The sequence below is a fragment of the Lethenteron reissneri genome, unplaced genomic scaffold (assembly GCF_015708825.2).
Source record: "Lethenteron reissneri isolate LAM-NWPU_2019-01 unplaced genomic scaffold, ASM1570882v1 scaffold_1560, whole genome shotgun sequence".
In the NCBI taxonomy this organism is placed as follows: Eukaryota; Metazoa; Chordata; class Hyperoartia; order Petromyzontiformes; family Petromyzontidae; genus Lethenteron; species Lethenteron reissneri.
The window spans coordinates 1,788-26,355 of NW_026891290.1; the positions used below are offsets into that span (position 1 = coordinate 1,788).

The 24,568-nt window shown below is 57.2% G+C and overlaps 1 protein-coding gene and 1 pseudogene across 1 annotated transcript; one reads left to right on the forward strand and one right to left on the reverse strand.

Moving 5' to 3' along the window:
• The first annotated feature begins 1,470 nt into the window (after positions 1–1,470).
• Positions 1,471–7,025, forward strand: LOC133362639 (gap junction gamma-1 protein-like; annotated as a pseudogene).
• Positions 7,026–8,226: 1,201 nt separating this feature from the next.
• On the reverse strand, positions 8,227–24,234 carry LOC133362640 (catenin delta-1-like; the record flags this gene model as incomplete). Its single annotated transcript, XM_061581558.1, has 9 exons — positions 8,227–9,800; positions 10,323–10,557; positions 16,025–16,205; positions 16,415–16,598; positions 18,947–19,082; positions 22,104–22,221; positions 22,338–22,537; positions 23,501–23,645; positions 24,144–24,234. Coding segments are annotated over 9 exons (1,537 nt in total), but the record flags the coding sequence as incomplete, so codon positions are not given.
• Between the last annotated feature and the right edge of the window lie 334 nt (positions 24,235–24,568).

The following is a 24,568-nucleotide window of genomic DNA, read 5'->3' on the forward strand; positions in this document are numbered from 1 at the left end:
ATAACCTAAGAGTATGAATCCTTGCAGTCACGAAAGCTTCAAATCTAGAATCAGTTGGAGGCAGTCGCCCTCCAGCAACAACGGAGGGCAGAGGAGCGACGCTCACAACAACGAGCGGAGCGCCGGGCGTTTAAAGTGCAGCGAGTATTCACAGTAGGGGGCACAGTTGTTGCATCGGCCAGCCATCTGTCAGCCAACCCATGGTAGGTGCCTTGGGTTGACTGCCGAATGGCTGTTGTTGTTGTGAGCGTGTGGACACAACGCTGAGCGAACTCAACTTACGTTACCAAGGTGTCAGCCCCTCACTGGGCTGCTGTGTAGCTCTTTGCAGAAGCGACCTGCTTGCCACCACCCCTGGTAGAGCCACACACCAAGTCGTGGCTTATGCGGAACATTTATAGCGAGGGCTAAGCGAGCTCACTCTGGTACAGGGACTCTTCGACTTACGAACGAGTTAGGTTCCAGAGGTTCTGTGTGTAAGTCCAACTTGACTCCTGTCGATCCAAACGTGGTCTACGGCATGTACACCACACACAGGAATAGCCTTAAAAGTCGTATAATCTCATGTAGACGTAGATGCCACTGGTTCTTCACGTTCTGTAGATGTAGATGCAACTGGTTCTTCACGTTCTGTAGATGTAGATGCCACTGGTTCTTCACGTTCTGTAGATGTAGATGTCATTGGTTCTTCACGTTCTGTAGATGTAGATGCCACTGGTTCTTCACGTTCTGTAGATGTAGATGCAACTGGTTCTTCACGTTCTGCAGATGTATATGCCACTGGTTCTTCACGTTCTGTAGATGTAGATGCCATTGGTCTTCACGTTCTGCAGATGTATATGCCACTGGTTCTTCACGTTCTGTAGATGTAGGATGCCACTGGTTCTTCACGTTCTGTAGATTGTAGATGCCAACTGGTTCTTCACGTTCTGTAGATGTAGATGCCACTGGTTCTTCACGTTCTGTAGATGTAGATGCCACTGGTTCTTCACGTTCTGTAGATGTAGATGCCACTGGTTCTTCACGTTCTATAGATGTAGATGCCACTGGTTCTTCACGTTCTATAGATGTAGATGCCACTGGGTCTTCACGTTCTATAGATGTAGATGCCACTGGTTCTTCACGTTCTGTAGATTGTAGATGCCACTGGTTTCTTCACGTTCTATAGATGTAGATGCCACTGGTTCTTCACGTTCTGTAGATGTAGATGCCACTGGTTCTTCACGTTCTATAGATGTAGATGCCACTGGTTCTTCACGTTCTATAGATGTAGATGCCACCACTGTCATCTATTGTGCGTGGAGGTTGAACTTACGACTTGTTCCAAACGGGCAACTGGACAAATGGGACAGGTCTTTTAATTATCTCTAAAAGTCCTGAAGTTGAATGTGTATAAGTACAGTAGTGCCCGTACAAACTCGGGTGAATGTTTCCCCGCAGCGGCGTCGCTGCTTCTGACCGGCGATCACGATGAGCTGGGGCTACCTGACGCAGCTGCTGGATGAGGTTCACCGACACTCCACATTCCTGAGCAAGCTGTGGATCACCACCTTCCTCATCTTCCGCATCGTTCTCACGACGGTCGCCGGAGAGTCGATCTACTACGATGAGCAGGGCCAGTTCACGTGCAACACGGCGCAGCCCGGCTGCGCTCTCCCATGTCCGCTTTTGGGTGTTCCAGATCATCGTCGTTGCCACGCCCACCATCCTGTACCTCGGATTCGCTGTACATCGCATCACCAGGTCCGCAGGTCCCCGGAAGGAGTTTTCACAGTGGGGGGGGGGGGGGGGGGGGGGGGGGCTACGGTGGAAATTTGAATGGCTTCTCACAGTTTGAAATTGTTTTAAAAATGTTTTGTATTTGGTTGCACCGTCGATTTGGTCCCCTTGACGCCGCTCTCTGTCGTGGTAGGATCGAGTACGAGCGAGACGAACGAACCAAGCGAACCGGCGGCTCCGACCGCATGGTTGAATGCACGGAGAATGAGGAGGAGGTGGAAGAGGAGGTGGAAAAGGAGGTAGAGGAGGATGAAGAAGACGGCAAGGAGAAGCGACGGCAAGGCAACGAGCGGTGGAGGATCAAGACTGACGGCCTGATGGTAGCCTACACCCTCCAGCTACTCGCCCGCACGCTGGCTGAGATTGGCTTCCTGCTGGGGCAATACCTGCTCTACGGCTTTGAGGTGGCCCCACGCTTTCAGTGCGTCCGCGACCCCTGCCCACATCGTGTCGACTGCTTCGTGTCGCGCCCCACGGAGAAGACCATCTTCCTTTTGGTCATGTACACGGTCGCCTGTCTCAGCCTCCTGCTGGAACTGACCGAGATTTGCTACTTGGGGCTGGGAGCCCTCCACGACTCGCTGAGCGGGAGGCGCTGGCTGCAGAGCAGGTGGGGGGCCTCGCCAGCTAAGCGGTTGGCCACGGTCGGCTACGCGGAGGGAGGGGGGGGCGCACCACAAATTAAATATGTAACTAATAAGCTTGTGCCGGAGGCCCCGGGGGGACAGGCGTCTATGACGTCTCCTGGCCAAACCCCAATTGGCGGAGCCAGGAGATTGAATCTTTACCCTCGGGGTTCCTCCAGAAACAACGAAAAACCACTTCGTGTGGCTACGTAGAATGTTCGAACGCTCACTGCGGAGGAGAGGCTGCCACTCCTCTGTCGGGAGCTGGACCGGTACCCGCCTGGATCTCTGTGGCATTCAGGAGGTCCGGTGGACCGGTTCTGGCTCCTGCCACCATGAGGGGTGGACAGTCCTCTATTCGGGGCGGGAGACTGCCAAACAACAGGGTGTGGCTCTTCTTCTGAACAAAAGAATGAAAGGGGCGTGGGAGCGGGACGGTGAAGAGTGGGAAGCTGTAAGCCCTAGGCTACATTGGGCTCGCTTTCCCATCAACCGTGGTGGTCGTGGTTACCTATGCCCCCACCGACGACGAACATCCGTGGAGGGATGCAGGCAAAGCCGCTGAGCCAGATGCCTTCTATGACCTCCTGTCACAGGTGCTGGCTAAAGTGGCCACTCGGGATAGAGTCATCTTGTTGGGTGACTTGAATGCCCGAGTTGGTCATGATACTGGCACCTGGTCTGGAGTGATTGGAGGGCATGGGTCAGATCAGCTCAATAACACTGGTAGGAGGCTGCTAGATTTTTGTGCAGCCCATGGGCTTGTAATTACCAACACGCTCTTCCGGCATCGGCGCATCCACACAACATCATGGATGCATGCCGGGCCCAAGCAAGAACATCCGCTGGACTACATAGTGACGGACCAGCGGATGCGAGCCCATGTCCTTGACACCAGGACCTACCGTGGAGCTGATCTGTCCTCTGACTATCGACTAGTCATCTGTAAGATGCGCCTGCCATTCTTCCACTCTGGTGGTTGGGTGCACACCCAGGACCCCATTCCAACCTAAAGTGGCCTGGTCTCAGTTAGCTGATGAAAGTTGGCATCGTCCCCCACTCTTTCTGATGTCGAGGGTAAATGGGCAAAATTTAGGACTGTGACTCATGCAGCTGCAATGGCTGCTTTGGGTACGCGGTCAAGACCTCCCCAGAGACCCTGGCTGACAGAGGAGGTGTTCAGGATAGTTGAGAAAAATCGACAGGCCCACTCTCATCGGCTACAGCATCCCACATCAGAGAATGAGGAGGCTTACCACAGCCTTCGCTCGGAGGTTCGGAGAGCCATAAGGCGCTGCAAGGATGGGTGGTGGTCACGGGTTGCTGAGGAGATGGAGTCTGCCTCAGTGGCCCGCGATCACAAATCACTATTTAACTCCAACAAAAAATTAACCTGCAGCGCCACACTGATTACCATAAGGGGAAAAAACGGTGATCCAATCTCCGACCCCCAGGAACAGGTTTGCAGATTTGCTGAGCATTTATGTAAGGTCCTGGGGGAGGGAAAATCCCTCAGCCAGGAAAACATCATGACACAAAGTGGGGATGACCCTGCTGAGGCTGCGGTGCCTCAAATATTGGAAGAAGTCACCCCCTGTGAGTGGCTGGCTGAGGTGCCAGCTGTTGAGGAAGTACTGAAGGTGATCCGGAGTCTGAGACCAGAAAAGGCACCGGGCAGAGATGATCTCCCAACCGAAATGCTGAGGGAGGGTGGCGTTTGTGCACAGACTGCCTTATATGACATCATAACAACAACAGTCTGGACCACTGGACGGGTTCCGCAGGATTGGAAGGATGCCCTGGTGGTCCCCCTCTTTAAGAAGGGGGACCGCACAGATTGTAACAACTACAGGGGCATCTCACTCCTCAGTGTGCCTGGAAAGGTCCTGGCAAGGATTATTCAACATCGCCTTGCCAGGCACGCTGAGGAGAGGCTTGCGGAGCCCCAATGCGGTTTCAGGAAAGGGCGGTCCTGCACAGATGCCATATTTTCTGTCCGTCTGCTACAGCAGAGGAGTAGGGAATTCTAACAAGACCTACATCTCTGCTTTATTGAACTGGTCAAGGCCTATGATACCATCAGTAGGCCTGTGCTCTGGGTTCTTCTTCATGCTTTCGGAGTCCCTGACCCTCTGCTCACGATCATTAAGGACCTTCATAATGGTGAGCGGGCCCAGGTAAAACTACATGGCCGGGAGTCAGAGCCATTCCCTGTACACCTTGGGTTGCCACATGGATGTCCTCTGGCCCCCACATTATTTAACATCAATTTTGACCACGTGGTTCGTGAAGTCTTCAGCAGCTGTACCGGGGAATTTCCATCTCGTACAGATATAATGGGAGGCTGATCGATGCCCGGGTGCGATCAAGGGATGGCTCCCTATTGGTCAACCACGTTATATATGCTGATCATTTGGTAATAGCTGCTCATTCAGAGGAGGAGTTAGAGATGCTGCTGCTGAGACTGGAGTGTGCATCTAAGAGGTGGGTCCTTACCATCAGCCCCACCAAAACTAAGCACCTGCCTGGGTATTTTGTACCATCAGACACTCCACCCCCACAACTCCCAATCGGTGATGGGGCAGTTGTGGAGAGTGGAGAGCTTCCCATACCTGGGCAGTGTGCTTATGACCGGCTCCAGTTTATCAGCAGAGGTCTCACTCCGAATCAGTCGAGCGGCAATATCTTTTCATCGGTTTCCTTAACGCTGTGTGGAAGCTACCTGGTCTGTCGCTCCGCACGAAGCTTCAGTTCTTCTCGGCCACGGTCATTCCCTCCCTTCTCTACGCTTGCGAAACGTGGACCCCCCTAATGGAGCATCTTTGCCAGTTAGAAACATTTAGGCTGGCCTGCCTAGGATCCATCCTGGGTTTAACCAGGCTGGATTGTGTGAGGAGCTCACAAATCCTTGGGCAAAGTCCCATCGGTGAGCTCCTCCGGCAGGTAAGGCTGCATTGGCTTGGTCATATAGCCCGCATGCCCAGCCACTGCATGCCGAAACAGCTTTTGTTCAGCCGGATCGAGGGGACTAAATGGGCGCGACATGGGCTAGAGAAGAGATGGAGTGATGTGGTACAGGAGGACTTGCCGATGACTGGTACCAGCGGTGTCAAGATCGGCCTCAGTGGAGGAGGCTCGTGAAGGACGCTACTGGGCAGTTGGAGGTAGTCGCCCTCCAACAACAACGGAGGGCGGAGGAGCGACGCTCATAACAACGAGCGGAGCGCCGGGTGGCTAAAGCACAGCAAGTTGGCACAGTAGGGGGCACAGGTGGTGCATCAGCCAGTCATCTCGGTCATCTCAGTCAGTCGACCCGTGGCACCTGCTGGGTCTGCCCCGTGACCTCCTGCCAGCGGGCGTTCGACACTTCTCGTGATCTCAAGGTGCACATGGCCTGGCACAAGCATCGTGGTGATGTCACCGCCACTTAGTGGCAAATGGCGGTTGTTGTTGTATAGTGTTGCCAGGTGTGTAGCAGTGTCGTGTATAGTGTTGCCAGGTATGTGATAGTGTAGTGTGTAGTGTATAGTGTAGTGTATTTGTTTACAGCTATGAGAGTGGTTCCGTCAGCTTCCCAACCGCTATGTATATAGATGTTGTGTATAGTTTATAGTGTATCATGTAGTGTATGTGTTGCCAACTATGTATATAGATGTTGTGTATAGTTTATAGTGTAGTGTATAGTGTAGTGTGATGTGTTCACAGCAATGTATATAGACGTGTGTGTGTGTGATGTAGATCCGCGGAGGGCAAACAGGCGGCCCACGCGACGCTGGAGGCTTCCAGGGTGAAGGTGGCAGTGGCCCAGGGCAGTCGCCGAGTGTCGCTGGCGCCCCCGGGTTACCACTCGCTGGCGGGGGCCTCCTCTGACGGGAACGGCACCGGGTGAGTTTCGCGAGGAGCGCTCACACCGCTCCTCATACATTACGACGTTGACTATTATTATTCATAATCAAGGTTTTTGGGTTTAGATCGCATTATCCACTATACACTACACACTATACACTACTACACTATACACTACTACACTATACACTACACTATACACTACACACTACTACATTATACACTATACACTACTACACTATACACTACACTATACACTACACACTATACACTACACTACACTATACACGACACACTATACACGACACACTATACACTACACACTATACACTACACTATACACGACACACTATACACGACACACTATACACTATACACTACTACACTACACACTACACTATACATTGCACTATACATTATACACGCAATATAACCCATACAAATCCTCTATCATGGAGAGTGTATATTTATTGTTGTTAATGAAAACACTCCTCTTGAAATTCGACTCGTTTCTAGGGTGGCAGATCCCGGCGAGCCGGACCCCCCCACGGCAGTTCCCGCAGCAGCAGCAGCGATGATGTCGCCGCGGGAATTGCGTCAGCTCCGTGACGAGTTGCGGGAACTTCAGACGGAGCTGAGGGCGACGCCGAGGCCCCGCCAGGAGCCCCCCGGGCAGAGCGCCGGCGGCGGCACCGGCCGCACGGCTTGGGTTTAGCGCGAGCGAGTGTCACCCTCGCGGCGACCCTCTGTGCTCTTTGTGAAGATCCGAGCGGCGGAGCGCGGGCACCCCGCTCACGCGGCGCACGCGACGGTGTGGGGGGCACGTCGGCACTCAGCCTCGTAGCTCGGGGGATTCAGCTCTGCTGGGTTTGTAACCCAGAGTACTGAGAGCAGAGGTGCAAACGGGGTTTGATTCCTTACCCGATACCTGTACCCGGCCGGGTATCGGGTAGGGTACGGGTACCCGATTGCGACCTCTGGGATGAAGCCATGTTGCAGGCGCGGGTGGGTTGATTCTAGGAACTTGAATTGTGAGAAGAGACAAGACGTTGGTAAATGGGTGACAAACGGTGACTCACCAGTGACTCACGGTCTACCCGTACCCGTACCCGGCCGCACCAGGGTCGCAAACGGTACCCGTACCCGGCCGGGTACGGGTAGCCGGGTATCGGGTAGGGTACGGGTATCGGGTACCCGGTTGCGACCTCTGATTGAGAGTCCAATCTCCTTAAAACTGCGTTTTTTGTGGCATCGTGGCTTTCGCATTGGGCCAACGTATAAATGCACGAATCGGGGGAGATTTTGATTTAAAGAAACCCACATTTTTTGTTTCTTTAGCTAACTTCTTAATTTGCGTGAGTTTCTGTTTTCATTTTTTCGTTAAATTTCCTCACTCCATCGGTGGATCGGAGGGCCTGAGTTTAGCGGGCGCACGTCGTTATTATACCATAACAGCCGGCTCCCATTTATATTGACAAAACAAACGGCATTTAAGATGTTGGCTATGCGGTTTGTGAACAGCTGTGGCCAAATCTGAACATCAGGTGACACGGTGTTGTATATATTGTTTTTCTGAAAAGTATAAAATAAAATTGGGAAATCACGTTTAGATATCTCGCGGATAAGAAGAGTCACGCGGTATTCTCATCCTCTTATTGGCGAGGTTATCTGTCATTTTGCTCCTTTTAGCTGGAAGGTAAAGATTCGCAGATGGCCCCACAGATAATAAGATCAGCAGCTATATTGGTGTTCCCCCGTGTCACAGCGGATCACAGCAGTTCTGCATGAATTTTGCGTAGTGTTTGAAAGCTATCATTCAACCATTATGCACCAGATGTACACAAAAACTGCGTTTAAACGATCTCCCTTGTACAGATAAAAAAAACATCCGCCCACAACATCCCATTACCACACAGTCAACGCACATGCAGTCGGTTCTCATCAGGGGCACGCCAAGACTGGGAGGCAGCAAGTTTTAATCTCTCACACAACCAACACTATTCAACGTTCCCAGGTGAACCAAGCACATTGCGAGCGACTGCGCTCATCGCGGGCTAACCACGTAAGGTGGTGGCCGCCGGCCCTAACCACCTCGCCGCTTGAGCGGAACCCCTTCGCTACGGTGGGACGGGAACAGGCGACGCGTACGGAGGCTGAAAAGCGAAGATGGAAGTGGACGACTTCTTTCCCGCGGTTGAAGAACCACGGGGGGACTCCGCACCCCCCCCCTCCCCCCCGTCAGTCACACTCTGGGTCCACATCACGTGGCCATCCCCTTCTGGGCCACGTGCTCCGTCACATCTGGAATGTGCCCTCTAGTGAGCCTTTGTGTATAGTACACCCACTGTCGCCATAGAACAGCCCATTTATACTACAGGTGCAGTGCCATGAGAGGGGCTACTGTGCCAGCCCAAGAGGGGAGGGGCTGCTGGGGGCTCTGGGACCCTAGGCAGAGAAGCCCCTTGGCGCCAGGCGCTAGGATCCCAGGCACCCCAGATGCTTAAGCCCCTTGGTGCCACCAACAGGGGGGCTGTGTGTGCTCTGTGGGATACCTGGGGGCGCACACAACCCCAACCCTCGTTGGGCACGAGGCATAAAAGGGCAGCTCCCTGGCCGATCAGGGCCAGTCGCAGGTCAAGACCCGCCAGCCAGCCAGCTTAGGACCCTGGACCCCCTCGTCCCGCTTGTCCTTGTAAGGGCCGGGACGCTGTGAGGGCCAGTGGTGGGACTCTGGGACTCCCGGCTCTACGTCCTTGTGAGGGCGAGTTCCGAGGAAGCCAGAGTCCAGACCCGCACCTTGGCTGGGTTGGGTCAATTAGCCTCCCCTAGGGTAATTGTTCCCATAGCCACCGGTCGAACGACATCAACATCTTTAACAACAAAATCAACATCCTCAACAACATCATCAAAATCAATAACAACATCATAAACATCAACGACAAAATCAACAACAGCACCATCGACATCTTCATCAACATCAACAAGCGAAGTTAAGAAGAGCATATTCTTTGGGGTCTGTCGGTAACATCACGTGTGTAGGTTCAAAGCAAATAACAAAAACACGCGACGTTTCCATCGCAACACTGATGACGACCGCTTGTGTTGCCATCGAAACGTCGTAGTTTTTTGTTATTTTCTTGAACCTACCCACGCCACCTGACCGACAGACCCATAAATCCCTGCAAGGCACGAAAGCTTCAAGTCAAGATTCAAGAGGAGAACGCCAGCGTCCGCCGAGCGGACTGCTACTACCGCCACTACCCCTACTACTACTACTGCTTCTGCTACTGCTGCTTCTGCTACTACAGCTGCGACTGGCGCCACTGCTGCCACAGCTGCCACTGCTGGCACAGCTGCCACTGGTGCCACAGCGAGTGCACGTGCTGCTGCTGCTGCCGGCGCCGCTGCTGCTGCTCGTGGCATCTCGGTGACAAGAAGTGCTCCTTGTCCCAGCCGCCACACTTCTTGTAGCTGGCGCGGAGGTCGTGGTGAGCCCAGAGAACGGTGAGCAAAGCCCTCGCTGCAAAGAGGTCCTGGCTGCACGCCGTCCTGACACAGCACCAACACACGCACAAAGACAAAGATCCCCCGTGTAGCCTGTAACAGACTTTAGGGGCGAGTGCTGTTAGCGAGCACCTGTGAAGGCCGGAACGGCACACGAGGGGGTGGGAGGCTGAGTCGACCTAGACACACACAGATACACACAGACACAAAGACAAAGATCTTTGTGTGCGTGGTGAGTGTGCGTGGTGAGTGTGGGTGGTGAGAGTGGCGAGCGTGGTGAGTGTGGGTGGTGAGTGTGCCTGGTGAGTGTGTGTGGTGAGTGTGGATAGTGAGGGTGGGTGGTGAGTGTGGATAGTGAGGGTGGGTGGTGAGTGTGGGTGGTGAGGGTTGGTGGTGAGTGTGGGTGGTGAGCGTGAGTGGTGAGCTTGGAGTGTGTGGATAGTGAGGGTGGGTGGTGAGCGTGGTGAGTGTGCGTGGTGAGTGTGGCTGGTGAGTGTGGCTGGTGAGCGTGGGTGGTGAGTGTGCGTGGTTGACCGTGGATCGTTCCCCCACCCCCGCCCCGCTCACCGGCTGGTGCGGATGGCCACGATGCGCCTGATGCCACCGCCGCGATGCAGCCGCTGAGCGTTGGCGACGCTGCCAGAGACCAGCGCCGTCAGCGCCCAGAGCACTGCCGACAGCCCCTCCTCGCCCAGCCACGAGGCCTCGCCACCATCGCCACCATCGCCACCGCCGCCACCGCCGCCTGCCTCGGCAGCGTCAGGCAGCATCGCGGTGAGGATCCTCACGCCATTGTGCAGCCCTGGGGAGCGCGCAGAGACGGTGGTGAGCGGACTCCATCGCCACTCCCATCGCCACCTCCATCGCCACCTCCATCGCCACTCCATCGCCACCTTCATCGCCACTTCATCGCCACTTCATCGCCACCTCCATCGCCACCTCCATCGCCACTTCATCGCCACTTCATCGCCACCTCCATTGCCACCTCCATCGCCACTTCATGGCCACTTCATCGCCACCTCCATCGCCACCTCCATCGCCACCTCCATCGCCACTTCATCGCCACTTCATCGCCACCTCCATCGCCACCTCCATCGCCACTTCATCGCCACTTCATCGCCACCCTCCATCGCCACCTCCATCGCCACTTCATCGCCACCTCCATCGCCACCTCCATCGCCACCTCCATCGCCACTTCATCGCCCCCTCCATCGCCACCTCCATCGCCACTTCATCGCCACCTCCATCGCCACCTGCATCGCCACCTCCATCGCCACCTGCATCGCCACCTCCATCGCCACTTCATCGCCACCTCCATCGCCACCTCCATCGCCACTTCATCGCCACCTCCATCGCCACCTCCATCGCCACTTCATCGCCACTTCATCGCCACCTCCATCGCCACCTCCATCGCCACCCTCCATCGCCACCTCCATCGCCACCTCCATCGCCACCTCCATCGCCACCTCCATCGCCACCTCCATCGCCACCTCCATCGCCACTCCTCCATCGCCACTTCATCACCACCTCCATCGCCACCTCCATCGCCACTTACGCCACCTCCATCGCCACCTCCATCGCCACCTCCATCGCCACTTCATCGCCACTTCATCGCCACCTCCATCGCCACCTCCATCGCCACCTCCATCGCCACCTCCATCGCCACTTCATCGCCACCTCCATCGCCACTTCATCGCCACCTCCATAGCCACCTCCATCGCCACTTCATCGCCACTTCATCGCCACCTCCATCGCCACTTCATCGCCACTTCATCGCCACCTCCATCGCCACCTCCATCGCCACTTCATCGCCACCTCCATCGCCACCTCCATCGCCACCTCCATCGCCACTTCATCGCCACCTCCATCGCCACCTCCATCGCCACCTCCATCGCCACCTCCATCGCCACTTCATCGCCACCTCCATCGCCACTTCATCGCCACCTCCATAGCCACCTCCATCGCCACTTCATCGCCACTTCATCGCCACCTCCATCGCCACCCCATCGCCACCTCCATCGCCACTTCATCGCCACCTCCATCGCCACCTCCATCGCCACCTCCATCGCCACCTACCATCGCCACTTCATCGCCACCTCCATCGCCACTTCATCGCCACCACACTCCATCACGCCACCCATCCATCGCCACTTCATCGCCACTCCATCGCCACCATCCATCGCCACCCTCCATCGCCACTTCATCGCCACTTCATCGCCACCTCCATCGCCTCCTCCATCGCCACCTTCAATCGCCACTTCATCGCCACCTCCATCGCCACCTCCATCGCCACTCCATCGCCACTTCATCGCCACTTCATCGCCACCTCCATCGCCACCCTCCATCGCCACTTCATCGCCACCTCCATCGCACCTCCATCGCCACCTTCCATCGCCACTTCATCGCCACCTCCATCGCCACTTCATCGCCACTTCATCGCCACCTCCATCGCCACCCATCCATCGCCACCTCCATCACCACTTCATCGCCACCTCCATCGCCACCTCCATCGCCACCTCCATCACCACTTCAATCGCCACCCTCCATCGCCACCTCCATCGCCACCTCCATCGCCACTTCATCGCCACCTCCATCGCCACCTCCATCGCCACCGTCCATCGCCACCCTCCATCGCCACTTCATCGCCACCTCCATCGCCACCTCCATCACCACCTCCAATCGCCACCTCCAAGCGCCACTTCATTCGCCACCTCCATCGCCACTTCAATCGCCACCTTCCATCGCCACCTCAATCGCCACCTCCTGCCACTTCATCGCCACTTCATCGCCACCTCCATCGCCACCTCCATCGCCACTTCATCGCCACTTCATCGCCACTTCATCGCCACCCTCCATCGCCACTTCATCGCCACCACTCCATCGCCACCTCCATCGGCCCACTCCATCGCCACTTCATCGCCACTTCATCGCCACCTCCATCGCCACTTCATCGCCACCACTCCATCGCCACCTCAATCGCCACCCTCCATCGCCACTCATCGCAACCTCCTCGACCACCTCCATCGCCACCTCCACTCCCACTTCATCGCCACTTCATCGCCACCTCCATCGCCCACCTTCATCGCCACTCCAGGCCATCTTCATCGCCACTTCATCGCCACCTCCATCGCCACTTCATCGCCACCTCCATCGCCACCTCCATCGCCACTTCATCGCCACTCATCGCCACTTCATCGCCACCTCCATCGCCACCTCCATCGCCACTTCATCGCCACCTCCATCGCCACCTCCATCGCCACTCATCGCCACTCATCGCCACCTCCATCGCCACCTCATCGCCACCTCCATCGCCACTTCATCGCCACCTCCATCGCCACTTCTCATCGCCACCTCCATCGCCACTTCATCGCCACCTCCATCGCCACTCATCGCCACCTCCATCGCCACTCATCGCCACCTCCATCGCCACCTCATCGCCACCTCCATCGCCACTCATCGCCACTTCATCGCCACCTCCATCGCCACCTCCATCGCCACTTCATCGCCACCTCCATCGCCACTTCATCGCCACCTCCATCGCCACTTCATCGCCACTTCATCGCCACCTCCATCGCCACCTCCATCGCCACTTCATCGCCACCTCCATCGCCACCTCCATCGCCACTTCATCGCCACTTCATCGCCACCTCCATCGCCACCTCCATCGCCACTTCATCGCCACCTCCATCGCCACCTCCATCGCCACTCATCGCCACCTCCATCGCCACCATCCATCGCCACCTCCATCGCCACTTCATCGCCACTTCATCGCCACCTCCATCGCCACTCCATCGCCACTTCATCGCCACCTCCATCGCCACCTCCATCGCCACTTCATCGCCACTTCATCGCCACTTCATCGCCACCTCCATCGCCACCTCCATCGCCACTTCATCGCCACCTCCATCGCCACCATCGCCACCTCCATCGCCACCTCCATCGCCACCTCCATCGCCACTTCATCGCCACCTCCATCGCCACTCCATCGCCACCTCCATCGCCACTTCATCGCCACCTCATCGCCACCTCCATCGCCACTTCATCGCCACTCCATCGCCACTTCATCGCCACCTCCATCGCCACTTCATCGCCACTTCATCGCCACCTCCATCGCCACTTCATCGCCACCTCCATCGCCACCTCCATCGCCACCTCCATCGCCACCTCCATCGCCTCATCGCCACCTCCATCGCCACCTTCATCGCCACCTCCATCGCCACCTCCATCGCCACCTCCATCGCCACTTCATCGCCACCTCCATCGCCACTTCATCGCCACCTCCATCGCCACCTCCATCGCCACTTCATCGCCACCTCCATCGCCACTTCATCGCCACTTCATCGCCACCTCCATCGCCACCTCCATCGCCACCTCCATCGCCACTTCATCGCCACCTCCATCGCCACTTCATCGCCACCTCATCGCCACCTCCATCGCCACTCCATCGCCACCTCCATCGCCACCTCCATCGCCACTTCATCGCCACTTCATCGCCACCTCATCGCACTCATCGCCACTCCATCGCCACCTCCATCGCCACTTCATCGCCACTTCATCGCCACCTCCATCGCCACCTCCATCGCCACTTCATCGCCACCTCCATCGCCACCTCCATCGCCACTTCATCGCCACCTCCATCGCCACCTCCATCGCCACTTCATCGCCACCTCCATCGCCACCTCCATCGCCACCTCCATCGCCACTTCATCGCCACCTCCATCGCCACTTCCATCGCCACCTCCATCGCCACTTCATCGCCACCTCCATCGCCACCTCCATCGCCACCTCCATCGCCACCTCCATCGCCACTTCATCGCCACCTCCATCGCCACTCCATCGCCACTTCATCGCCACCTCCATCGCCACTTCATCGCCACCTCCATCGCCACCTCCATCGCCACCTCATCGCCACCTCCATCGCCACTTCATCGCCACCTCCATCGCCACCTCCATCGCCACCTCCATCGCCACTTCATCGCCACCTCCATCGCCACCTTCATCGCCACCTCCATCGCCACCTCCATCGCCACCTCCATCGCCACTTCATCGCCACCTCCATCGCCACTTCATCGCCACCTCCATCGCCACCTCCATCACCACTTCATCGCCACCTCCATCGCCACTTCATCGCGACTTCATCGCCACCTCCATCGCCACCTCCATCGCCACCTCCATCGCCACTTCATCGCCACCTCCATCGCCACTTCATCGCCACCTCCATCGCCACCTCCATCGCCACCTCCATCGCCACCTCCATCGCCACCTCCATCGCCACTTCATCGCCACCTCCATCGCCACCTCATCGCCACTTCATCGCCACCTCCATCGCCACCTCCATCGCCACCTCCATCGCCACTTCATCGCCACCTCCATCGCCACTTCATCGCCACTTCATCGCCACTTCATCGCCACCTCCATCGCCACTTCATCGCCACTCATCGCCACTTATCGCCACTTCATCGCCACCTCCATCGCCACTTCATCGCCACCTCCATCGCCACCTCCACGACTTCATCGCCACCTCCATCGCCACTCATCGCCACTTCATCGCCACCTCCATCGCCACTCCATCGCCACCTCCATCGCCACCTCCAGCCACTCATCGCCACTCCTCCACCCATCGCCACTTCACTTCGCCACTTCATCGCCACCTCCATCACGACTTCATCGCCCCTCCATCGCACTAGACTTCATCGCCACTCATCGCCACTCTCCACACCTCCATCGCCACCTCCATCGCCACCTCCATCGCCACCTCCATCGCCACCTCCATCGCCACTCCATCGCACTTCATCGCCACTTCATCGCCACCTCCATCACGACTTCATCGCCACCTCCATCGCCACTTCATCGCCACTTCATCGCCACCTCCATCACCACTCCATCGCCACCTCCATCGCACCTCCTCTCCACCGTCCATCGCCACCTCCATCGCCACCTCCATCGCCACTTCCATCGCCACTCATCGCCACTTCATCGCCACCTCCATCGCCACCTCCATCGCCACCTTCATCACTTTATCACCACTATCACCACTATCACCACTATCACCACCACCATCACCACTATCACCACCACCATCACCACTATCACCATCCCCACCATCACCCCATCACCACCACCACCATCACCACCACCATCACCACCACCACCATCACCACCATCACCACCATCACCACCACCACTATCACCACCACCACCATCACCACCACCATCACCACCACCACCACCATCACCACCTCCCTCCCTCCTACCCCCCCGCATCTCACCGATGAGGCGCTGGTTGTTGGGGTCATTGCGAGCGAGGACCCGCAGCGCGTGCACCGAGGTGTACGCCAGCAGACGGCGCTCGTCGTCGCCGCTCCTCCTGCTCCTCCCGCTCCGCAGCTGCTCCAGGAGGCAGGGCAGCCCCCCGTTGTGAGCCACGGCCGTGCGGGACAACGCCGACCACTGCTCACGACGGCGCACGGCAACGCAACACCATCACCACGCAGACAGTCAAACAGTGGGCGTTGCTAGGGAGCGTTGCTAGGGAGCGTTGCTAGGAAGCGTTGCTATAGAGCGTTGCTAGGGAGCGTTGCTAGCGAGCGTTGCTAGGGAGCGTTGCTAGGGAGCGGTGCTGGGGAGCGTTGCTAGGGAGCGTTGCTAGGGAGCGTCACCTGGGTGTCTCCGCTGGCCAGCGTGTAGATGGAGCGTGTTGCCGCTTGCAGCACGAGCACGTTGTGCGACTGCTGCAGCAGCGACACGTAGCAGCTGACTGTGTCGGCCTGGTACAGCAGCTCCCAGCCTGCAGGCGTAGGCCTCGTTACGGCGCGGAGCAAGGCGGACAGGAACACGGTGTGTCTACACACACACACACACGGTGTGTCTACACACACACGGTGTGTCTACACACACACACGGTGTCTACACACACACACACGGGTGTCTACACACACACACACGGTGTGTCTACACACACACACGGTGTGTCTACACACACACACGGGTGTCTACACACACACACGGGTGTCTACACACACACACGGTGTGTCTACACACACACACGGTGTGTCTACACACACACACGGGTGTCTACACACACACACGGTGTGTCTACACACCACACCACGGTGTGTCTACACACACACACACGGTGTGTCTACACCACACACACGGTGGTCTACACACACACACGGTGTGTCTACACACAACACACGGTGTGTCTACACACACAACACGGTGTGTCTACACACCACACACACGGTGTGTCTCACACACACACACGGTGTGTCTACACACACACGGTGTCTACACACCACACAACGGTGTGTCTACACACACACACACGGTGTGTCTACACACCACACGGTGTGTCTACACACACACGGTGTGTCTACACACACACGGTGTGTCTACACACACACACGGTGTGTCTACACACCACACGGGTGTGTCTACACACACACCCGGTGTGTCTACACACACACACGGTGTGTTACACACACACACGGTGTGTCTACACACACACGGTGTGTCTACACACACACACGGTGTGTCTACACACAACGGTGTGTCTACACACACACGGGTGTCTACACACCACACACGGTGTGTCTACACACACACGGTGGTCTACACACACACGGTGTGTCTACACACACACACGGTGTGTCTACACACCCACACGGTGTGTCTACCACACACGGTGTGTCTACACACACACGGTGTGTCTACACACACACGGTGTGTCTACACACACACGGTGTCTACACACACACACGGTGTGTCTACACACACACACGGTGTACACACACACACGGTGTCTGTCTACACACACGGTGTGTGTAGACACACACACACGGTGTGTCTACACACACGGTGTGTCTACACACACACGGTGTCTACACACACACGGTGTGTCTACACACACACGGTGTGTCTACACACACACACACGGTGTCTACACACACACACACGGGTGTCTACACACACACACGGTGTGTCTACACACACACACGGGTGTCTACACACACACGGTGTGTCTACACACACACGGTGTGTCTACACACACACGGTGTCTACACACACACACGGTGTCTACACACACACACGGGTGTCTACACACACACACGGGTGTCTACACACACACGGGTGTCTACACACACACGGTGTCTACACACACACGGTGTGTCTACACACACACACGGTGTGTCTACACACACACGTGTGTCTACACACACACACGTGTCTACACACACACACGGTGTGTCTACACACACACACGGTGTGTCTACACACACACACGGTGTGTCTACACACACACACGGTGTGTCTACACACACACACGGTGTGTCTACACACACACACGGTGTGTCTACACACACACACGGTGTGTCTACACACACACACGGTGTGTCTACACACACACACGGTGTGTCTACACACACACACGGTGTGTCTACACACACACACGGTGTGTCTACACACACACACGGTGTGTCTACACACACACGGTGTGTCTACACACACACACGGTGTGTCTACACACACACACGGTGTGTCTACACACACGGTGTGTCCACACACACGGTGTGTCCACACACACGGTGTGTCCACACACACGGTGTGTCTACACACACACACGGTGTGTCTACACACACACACGGTGTGTCTACACACACACACGGTGTCTACACATACACACGCACATCGTACACTACACTATCACACACTGCACTATACACTACATTATACACTACACTACACTATACACTACACTATCACACACTGCACTATACACTACACTATCACACACTACACTATACACTACACTGTACACTACACTATACACTACACTATACATACACTACACTATACACTACACTATACACTATACCATACACTACACTGTACACTACACTATACACACAGGGAAGGGGGGGAGGGAGGGGTAGTGAGGGGGGGAGGAATGAGGGGGGGAGTGAGGGGGATGGAGTGAGGGGGATGGGAGTGAGGGGAGGGAGTGAGGGGGGTGGAGTGAGGGGGATGGAGTGAGGGGGATGGAGTGAGGGGATGGAGTGAGGGGGATGGAGTGAGGGGGTGGAGTGAGGGGGATGGAGTGAGGGGGGAGGGAGTGAGGGGAGGGAGTGAGAGGGAGCGAGTGAGGGGGGAGGGAGTGAGGGGGGGAGTGAGGGGGTCACAGTGTCCACCTGTCTTCAGGGTGGAGCTGTGGCTGGCAGCTCCCCCCCAGCTGCCCCCCCCCAGCCTTGAGTCTCCGCAGTGCGGCACGTTGTGCAGCATGTGGACGCTCAGCTGGTGCAGGACACAGACTGCATCCTCCACCGCCTGCGGATACGGAGGCAGACGCAACCAAAGCTCCCCTGCGTAGCCGTGACGGGTCGTAGGGGCGAGTGTTGTTAGTTGCGCAAGAGGGGGTGGCACCACGTCCGACCGCCTTTGTCTCCCCAGTGGTGATGTTTACACACCGCACCAGGTACTCATTTGAGGCTGAGTCGACCTAGGGGAGGCCCGGGACCGGTTCAGATAATCGTCACTGGTGTTGGCCGTGAGCAGGAATCGAACCCGGGTCGCCGGATTCATAGCGCAGCGCGCTAACCGCTACACTACCGCTCTCCAGGCAGACACACACACGCACATACACGCACGCACATACATACACACACATACATACACACGCACACGCACATACACGCACGCACATACACGAACATACACACACACACATACACACACACATATATACATACATACACACATACACACACACATACCCACACATGTACATACACACACACACATACACACACGCACACATACATACACACACACGCATACATACATACACACGCACACACACACATGCACATACATACACACACACATACACACACGCAGATACATACACACACACGCACGCATACATACACGCACACACACACGCAGACACACGCACATACATACACACACGCACGCATACATACATGCACACACACACGCAGGTATACACACACACGCAGATATACACACACGCATATCACCATCATCATCACCATCATCACCATCATCATCACCAGTACAGCTATTGAAGGCTTCACAAACTACGCGGCCGAAATAGATGTTAAATAATGCGGGAGCCAGAGGACATCCCTGTCCACACCCCGGCCACGTAGTTTTACCCGGGCCCGCTCACCATCATGAAGGTCCTTAATGATCGTGAGCAAAGGGTCAGGGACTCCGAAAGCACGAAGAACAACCCAGAGCCCAGGCCTACTGATGATATCATAGGCCTTGACCAGGTCAATAAAGCAGAGATGTAGGTCTTGTTGGAATTTCCTACACCTCTGCTGTAGCAGACGGACAGAAAATATGGCATCTGTGCAGGACCGTCCTTTCCTGAAACTGCATTGGGGCTCCGCAAGCCTCTCCTCAGCGTGTCTAGCAAGGCGATGTTGAATAATCCTTGCCAGGACCTTTCCCGGCACACTGAGGAGTGAGATGCCCCTGTAGTTGTTAGTCTGTGCAGGGTCGCCCTTCTTCAAGAGGGGGACTACCAGGGCATCCTTCCAATCCTGCGGAACCGTCCAGTAGTCCAGACTGTTGTTATGATGTCATATAGGGCAGTCTGTGCACAAACGCCACCCTCCCTCAGCATTTCTCTTGAGAGATCATCTCTGCCCGGTGCCTTTCCTGGTCTCAGGCTCTGGATCGCTTTGAGTACTTCCTTAGATGGCAGCTCAGCCAGCCACTTACAGGGGGTGACTTCCTCTTCAAACAATGAGGCACCGCAGCCTCAGCAGGGCTATCCTCTCTTTGTCCCACAATGTTTTGCAGGCTGGGGGAGTTCCCCTCTCCCAGGACCTCACAGAAATGCTCAGCAAATCTGCAAACCTGTTCCTAGGGGTCGGAGATTGGATCACCGTTCTTTCCCTTAATGATGGTAATAGGTGTGGTGCTGCAGGTCACTTTTTTGATGGAATTAAACAGCGATTTGTGATCGCGGGCCATTGAGGCAGACTTCATCTCTTCAGGAACCTGACGCCACCAACCATCCTTGCAGCGCCTCACGGCTCTCCGAACCTCCGAGCGAAGGCTGCGGTAAACCGCCTCATTCTCTGATGTGGGATACTGAAGCCGATGAGAGTGGGCCTGTCGCCTTTTTTCAGCCAGCCTAAACACCTCCTCTGTCAGCCAGGGTCTCTGGGGAGGTCTGGACCGTGTACCCAAAGCAGCCATTGCAGCTGCATGAGCCACAGTCCTAAACCTCGCCCATTTACCCTCGACATGAGGAGTGGGGGACAATGCCAACCCCAGCCGCAAGCGATGATGAAATTCTCGCTTGCAACTTTCATCAGCTGAGACCAGGCCACCTTAGGTTGGAATGGGGTCCTGGGTGTACACCCACCACCGGAGTGGAAGAATGGCAGGCGCATCTTGCAGATGACAAGTCGATGGTCAGAGGGCAGATCAGCTCCACGGTAGATCCTGGTGTCAAGGACATGGGCCCGCATCCGCTGATCCGTCACTATGTAGTCCAGCAGATGTTCTTGCTTGTGTAGTGACTGCGATTGTCACTGTGTGGTGCCGGGCTTACGAAGCCACGGCGGATGATGTGTTGGCATTACGTGCAGCCCGCTCACTGGGCGTAGTACCGCCAGCCCTAGCGGGGCCTGGGTGAGCGCTGGTCAGCGTGGAGGCACCACGTACGGCGTGCGGTGCGGGCTCCCGGCGAGGGAGCGAGAGGGAGCGTCAGCCAGCCAGGGTTACGTTGGGGCACGATGCGCCGGTTGACCTGCCGACACGTCACCGGATGATATTGGAGGGGGCCACCAGTGGACGGGGGGCCGCTGGGCGGTCACATGGTCTACAAGAGCCCTCGGGAGCCTTCGGGAAAGAGCCGGAGAGATCTAGAAGGTGGGCGGGGCGAGGGGTTGTAGATCTGAAGTTTTCGCGACTGCGATGATTCATACTCTTTGGTGTTTTCGGTAAAGTCACGTAGGTGAAAAATAAAATAAAATTAAAACTAAATTAAATCACGACGTTTCGGACGCCACGCAAGTGTCTGTCAACGGGCGGGAAAGCGTGGCCTGCTGCTGATGCAGACCAAAGAGTGAGGGGCTCGGGGTTCTTCGTGTTGCTGGCGATGAAGATCCGCATCGGGTTGAAGAAGCCTCTAGTCACGCGGTCAACACCCAAGTGTAGCTTGTGTTGTGTCGCTGAAGAGTGTTGCTCCCAAGACAACGTCTGCGACCGAGTTGGACTCGACACACTTGGACCCGCCGCCGGGTTCATAGAGCAGCGTAGCGCTAACCGCTACACCACCGCTACCCATCGCGCTGTGGGGGTCACCTTGGTCTCGATGTTGCGTCCTCTCAGTGCCGAGCGGACGAAGCGCAGCACGCAGTCCACCAGCCCCTCGCCCTTCCACGTGCTCAGCCGTCCGTCCGGATCTGCCGAGCTCAACTCCCTGCAATGTCACCGCCGTGACGTGAACCCCCGACGTTCCCCGTCGCGTCCACCGCGTGACGTCGCGTCAACCGCGGCGTTCCCCGTCGCGTCCACCACGAAATCACCGCCCCTTACCGTAGGCACGTCAAGGCGTTGCAGAACGCCGCGGAAGGCGAGGCGGACGAGCCGGGTGGGGGAGGTTGAGGCGGGCGAGTCTCCAAAGTTGCTCCTCCAGCCGCTCTCTGGCACCAGCACGTGCTCCACCAGCGCCGGGAGGCAAAGCTCCACCAGCGCAGCCCTCAGAGACTCGTGGCACGACAGGTTCCACAGCGTGCCTGGGGTAGGGGTGGCGAGGGTGGGTGGTGAGCGTGGGTGGTGAGTGTGGGTGGTGAGTGTGGGTGGTGAGTGTGGGTGGTGAGTGTGGGTGGTGAGTGTGGATGGTGAGCGTGGGTGGTGAGCGTGGGTGGTGAGTGTGGGTGGTGAGTGTGGGTGGCGAGGGTGGGTGGTGAACGTGGATGGTGAGCGTGGGTGGTGAGCGTGGGTGGTGAGCGTGGGTGGTGAGCGTGGGTGGTGAGTGTGGGTGGTGGTGAGTGTGGGTGGTGAGTGTGGGTGGTGAGTGTGGGTGGCGAGGGTGGGTGGTGAGCGTGGGTGGTGAGTGTGGGTGGCGAGGGTGGGTGGCGAGTGTGGGTGGTGAGCGTGGGTGGTGAGCGTGGGTGGTGAGCGTGGGTGGTGAGTGTGGGTGGCGAGGGTGGGTGGTGAGCGTGGGTGGTGAGCGTGGCTGGTGAGCGTGGGTGGTGAGTGTGGGTGGTGAGCGTGGGTGGTGAGCGTGGCTGGTGAGCGTGGGTGGTGAGCGTGGCTGGTGAGCGTGGGTGGTGGGGTGGTGAGCGTGGGTGGTGAGCGTGGCTGGTGAGCGTGGGTGGTGAGCGTGGCTGGTGAGCGTGGCTGGTGAGCGTGGGTGGTGAGCGTGGCTGGTGAGCGTGGGTGGTGAGCGTGGGTGGTGAGCGTGGGTGGTGAGCGTGGGTGGTGAGCGTGGGTGGTGAGCGTGGGTGGTGAGCGTGGGGTGAGCGTGGGTGGTGAGTGTGGGTGGTGAGTGTGGGTGGTGTGGATGGTGAGTGTGGGTGGTGAGTGTGGGTGGTGAGTGTGGGTGGTGAGTGTGGGTGGTGGTGAGTGTGGGTAGTGAGTGTGGGTGGTGGTGAGTGTGGATGGTGAGTGTGGGTGGTGGTGAGTGTGGGTGGTGAGTGTGGGTGGTGAGTGTGGGTGGTGGTGAGTGTGGGTGGTGAGTGTGGGTGGGTTGCTACTGGTGATCTTCTCCAGGGCTTGAGGGTTGTGAGTGCGTCCCAGCAGGCTGGCTAAGGCCGCGAGGCTTCCATTGTTGCTAAATGCCAATGCACCAGCATGGCTGGAGCTGAGGACTTGCAACATCTCGCATGCAGACGCAAGCACCTGTAGGGGCACGGGGAGGTGAGGAGATGCACAAACAACCGCCATTCGCCAGACCATGTGCACCTTGAGGCCACGTGAAGTGTCAAACGCCCACTGGCAGGAGGTCAAGGGGCAAACCCAGGTGCCACGGGTCAACTGAGATGACCGAGATGACTGGCTGATGCACCACCTGTGCCCCCTACTGTGCCAACTTGCTGTGCTTTAGCCACCCGGCGCTCCGCTCGTTGTTGTGAGCGTCGCTCCTCCGCCCTCCGTTGTTGTTGGAGGGCGACTGCCTCACAGACAAAAATCCCCCGTGTAGCCTTAACAGACTGTAGGAGCAAGTGCTGTGAGCGAGTAGCACCTGTAAAGGCCGGCACGGCACACGAGGGGGTCGGTGGCCAACATCACGCCCTTTGTCGCCCTAGCAGCGATGTTTACACATTTGAGGCTGAGTCGACCTACACACACACAGACACATATCCTTGTCCCCCCGTGCCGCCCCACTCGTGGTCTCACATGGTCGTCCTCCTCACACTCAACGAGCAGCGTGAATATTGAGCGCAGCTTCCCAGCCGCCCACACCACGCCACCGCCACTTGTCAGGTTGCTGGCAATCACCGCCACCAACGGCAACACCACAACCCACCAACACCACCGCCAACACCACAACCACCACCGCCCAACACCAGCACCGCCACTGCCGCCACCACCGCCACCACCGCCAACAACACCCCACCGCCAAACAACACCACCACCACCGCCACCACCGCCACCCGCCAACACCACAACCACCACCGCCAACACCACCGCCGCCACCCGCCACCATCACCACCACCAACACCGCCACCTCCCCCCACCTCCCCCACCGAGAAGCCTCCTCTCTCTCGCTGCCGCCCCCCTCCGGCGGTGTTGGCAGTGGCGGCGGTGCTGGTAAAGAAGCA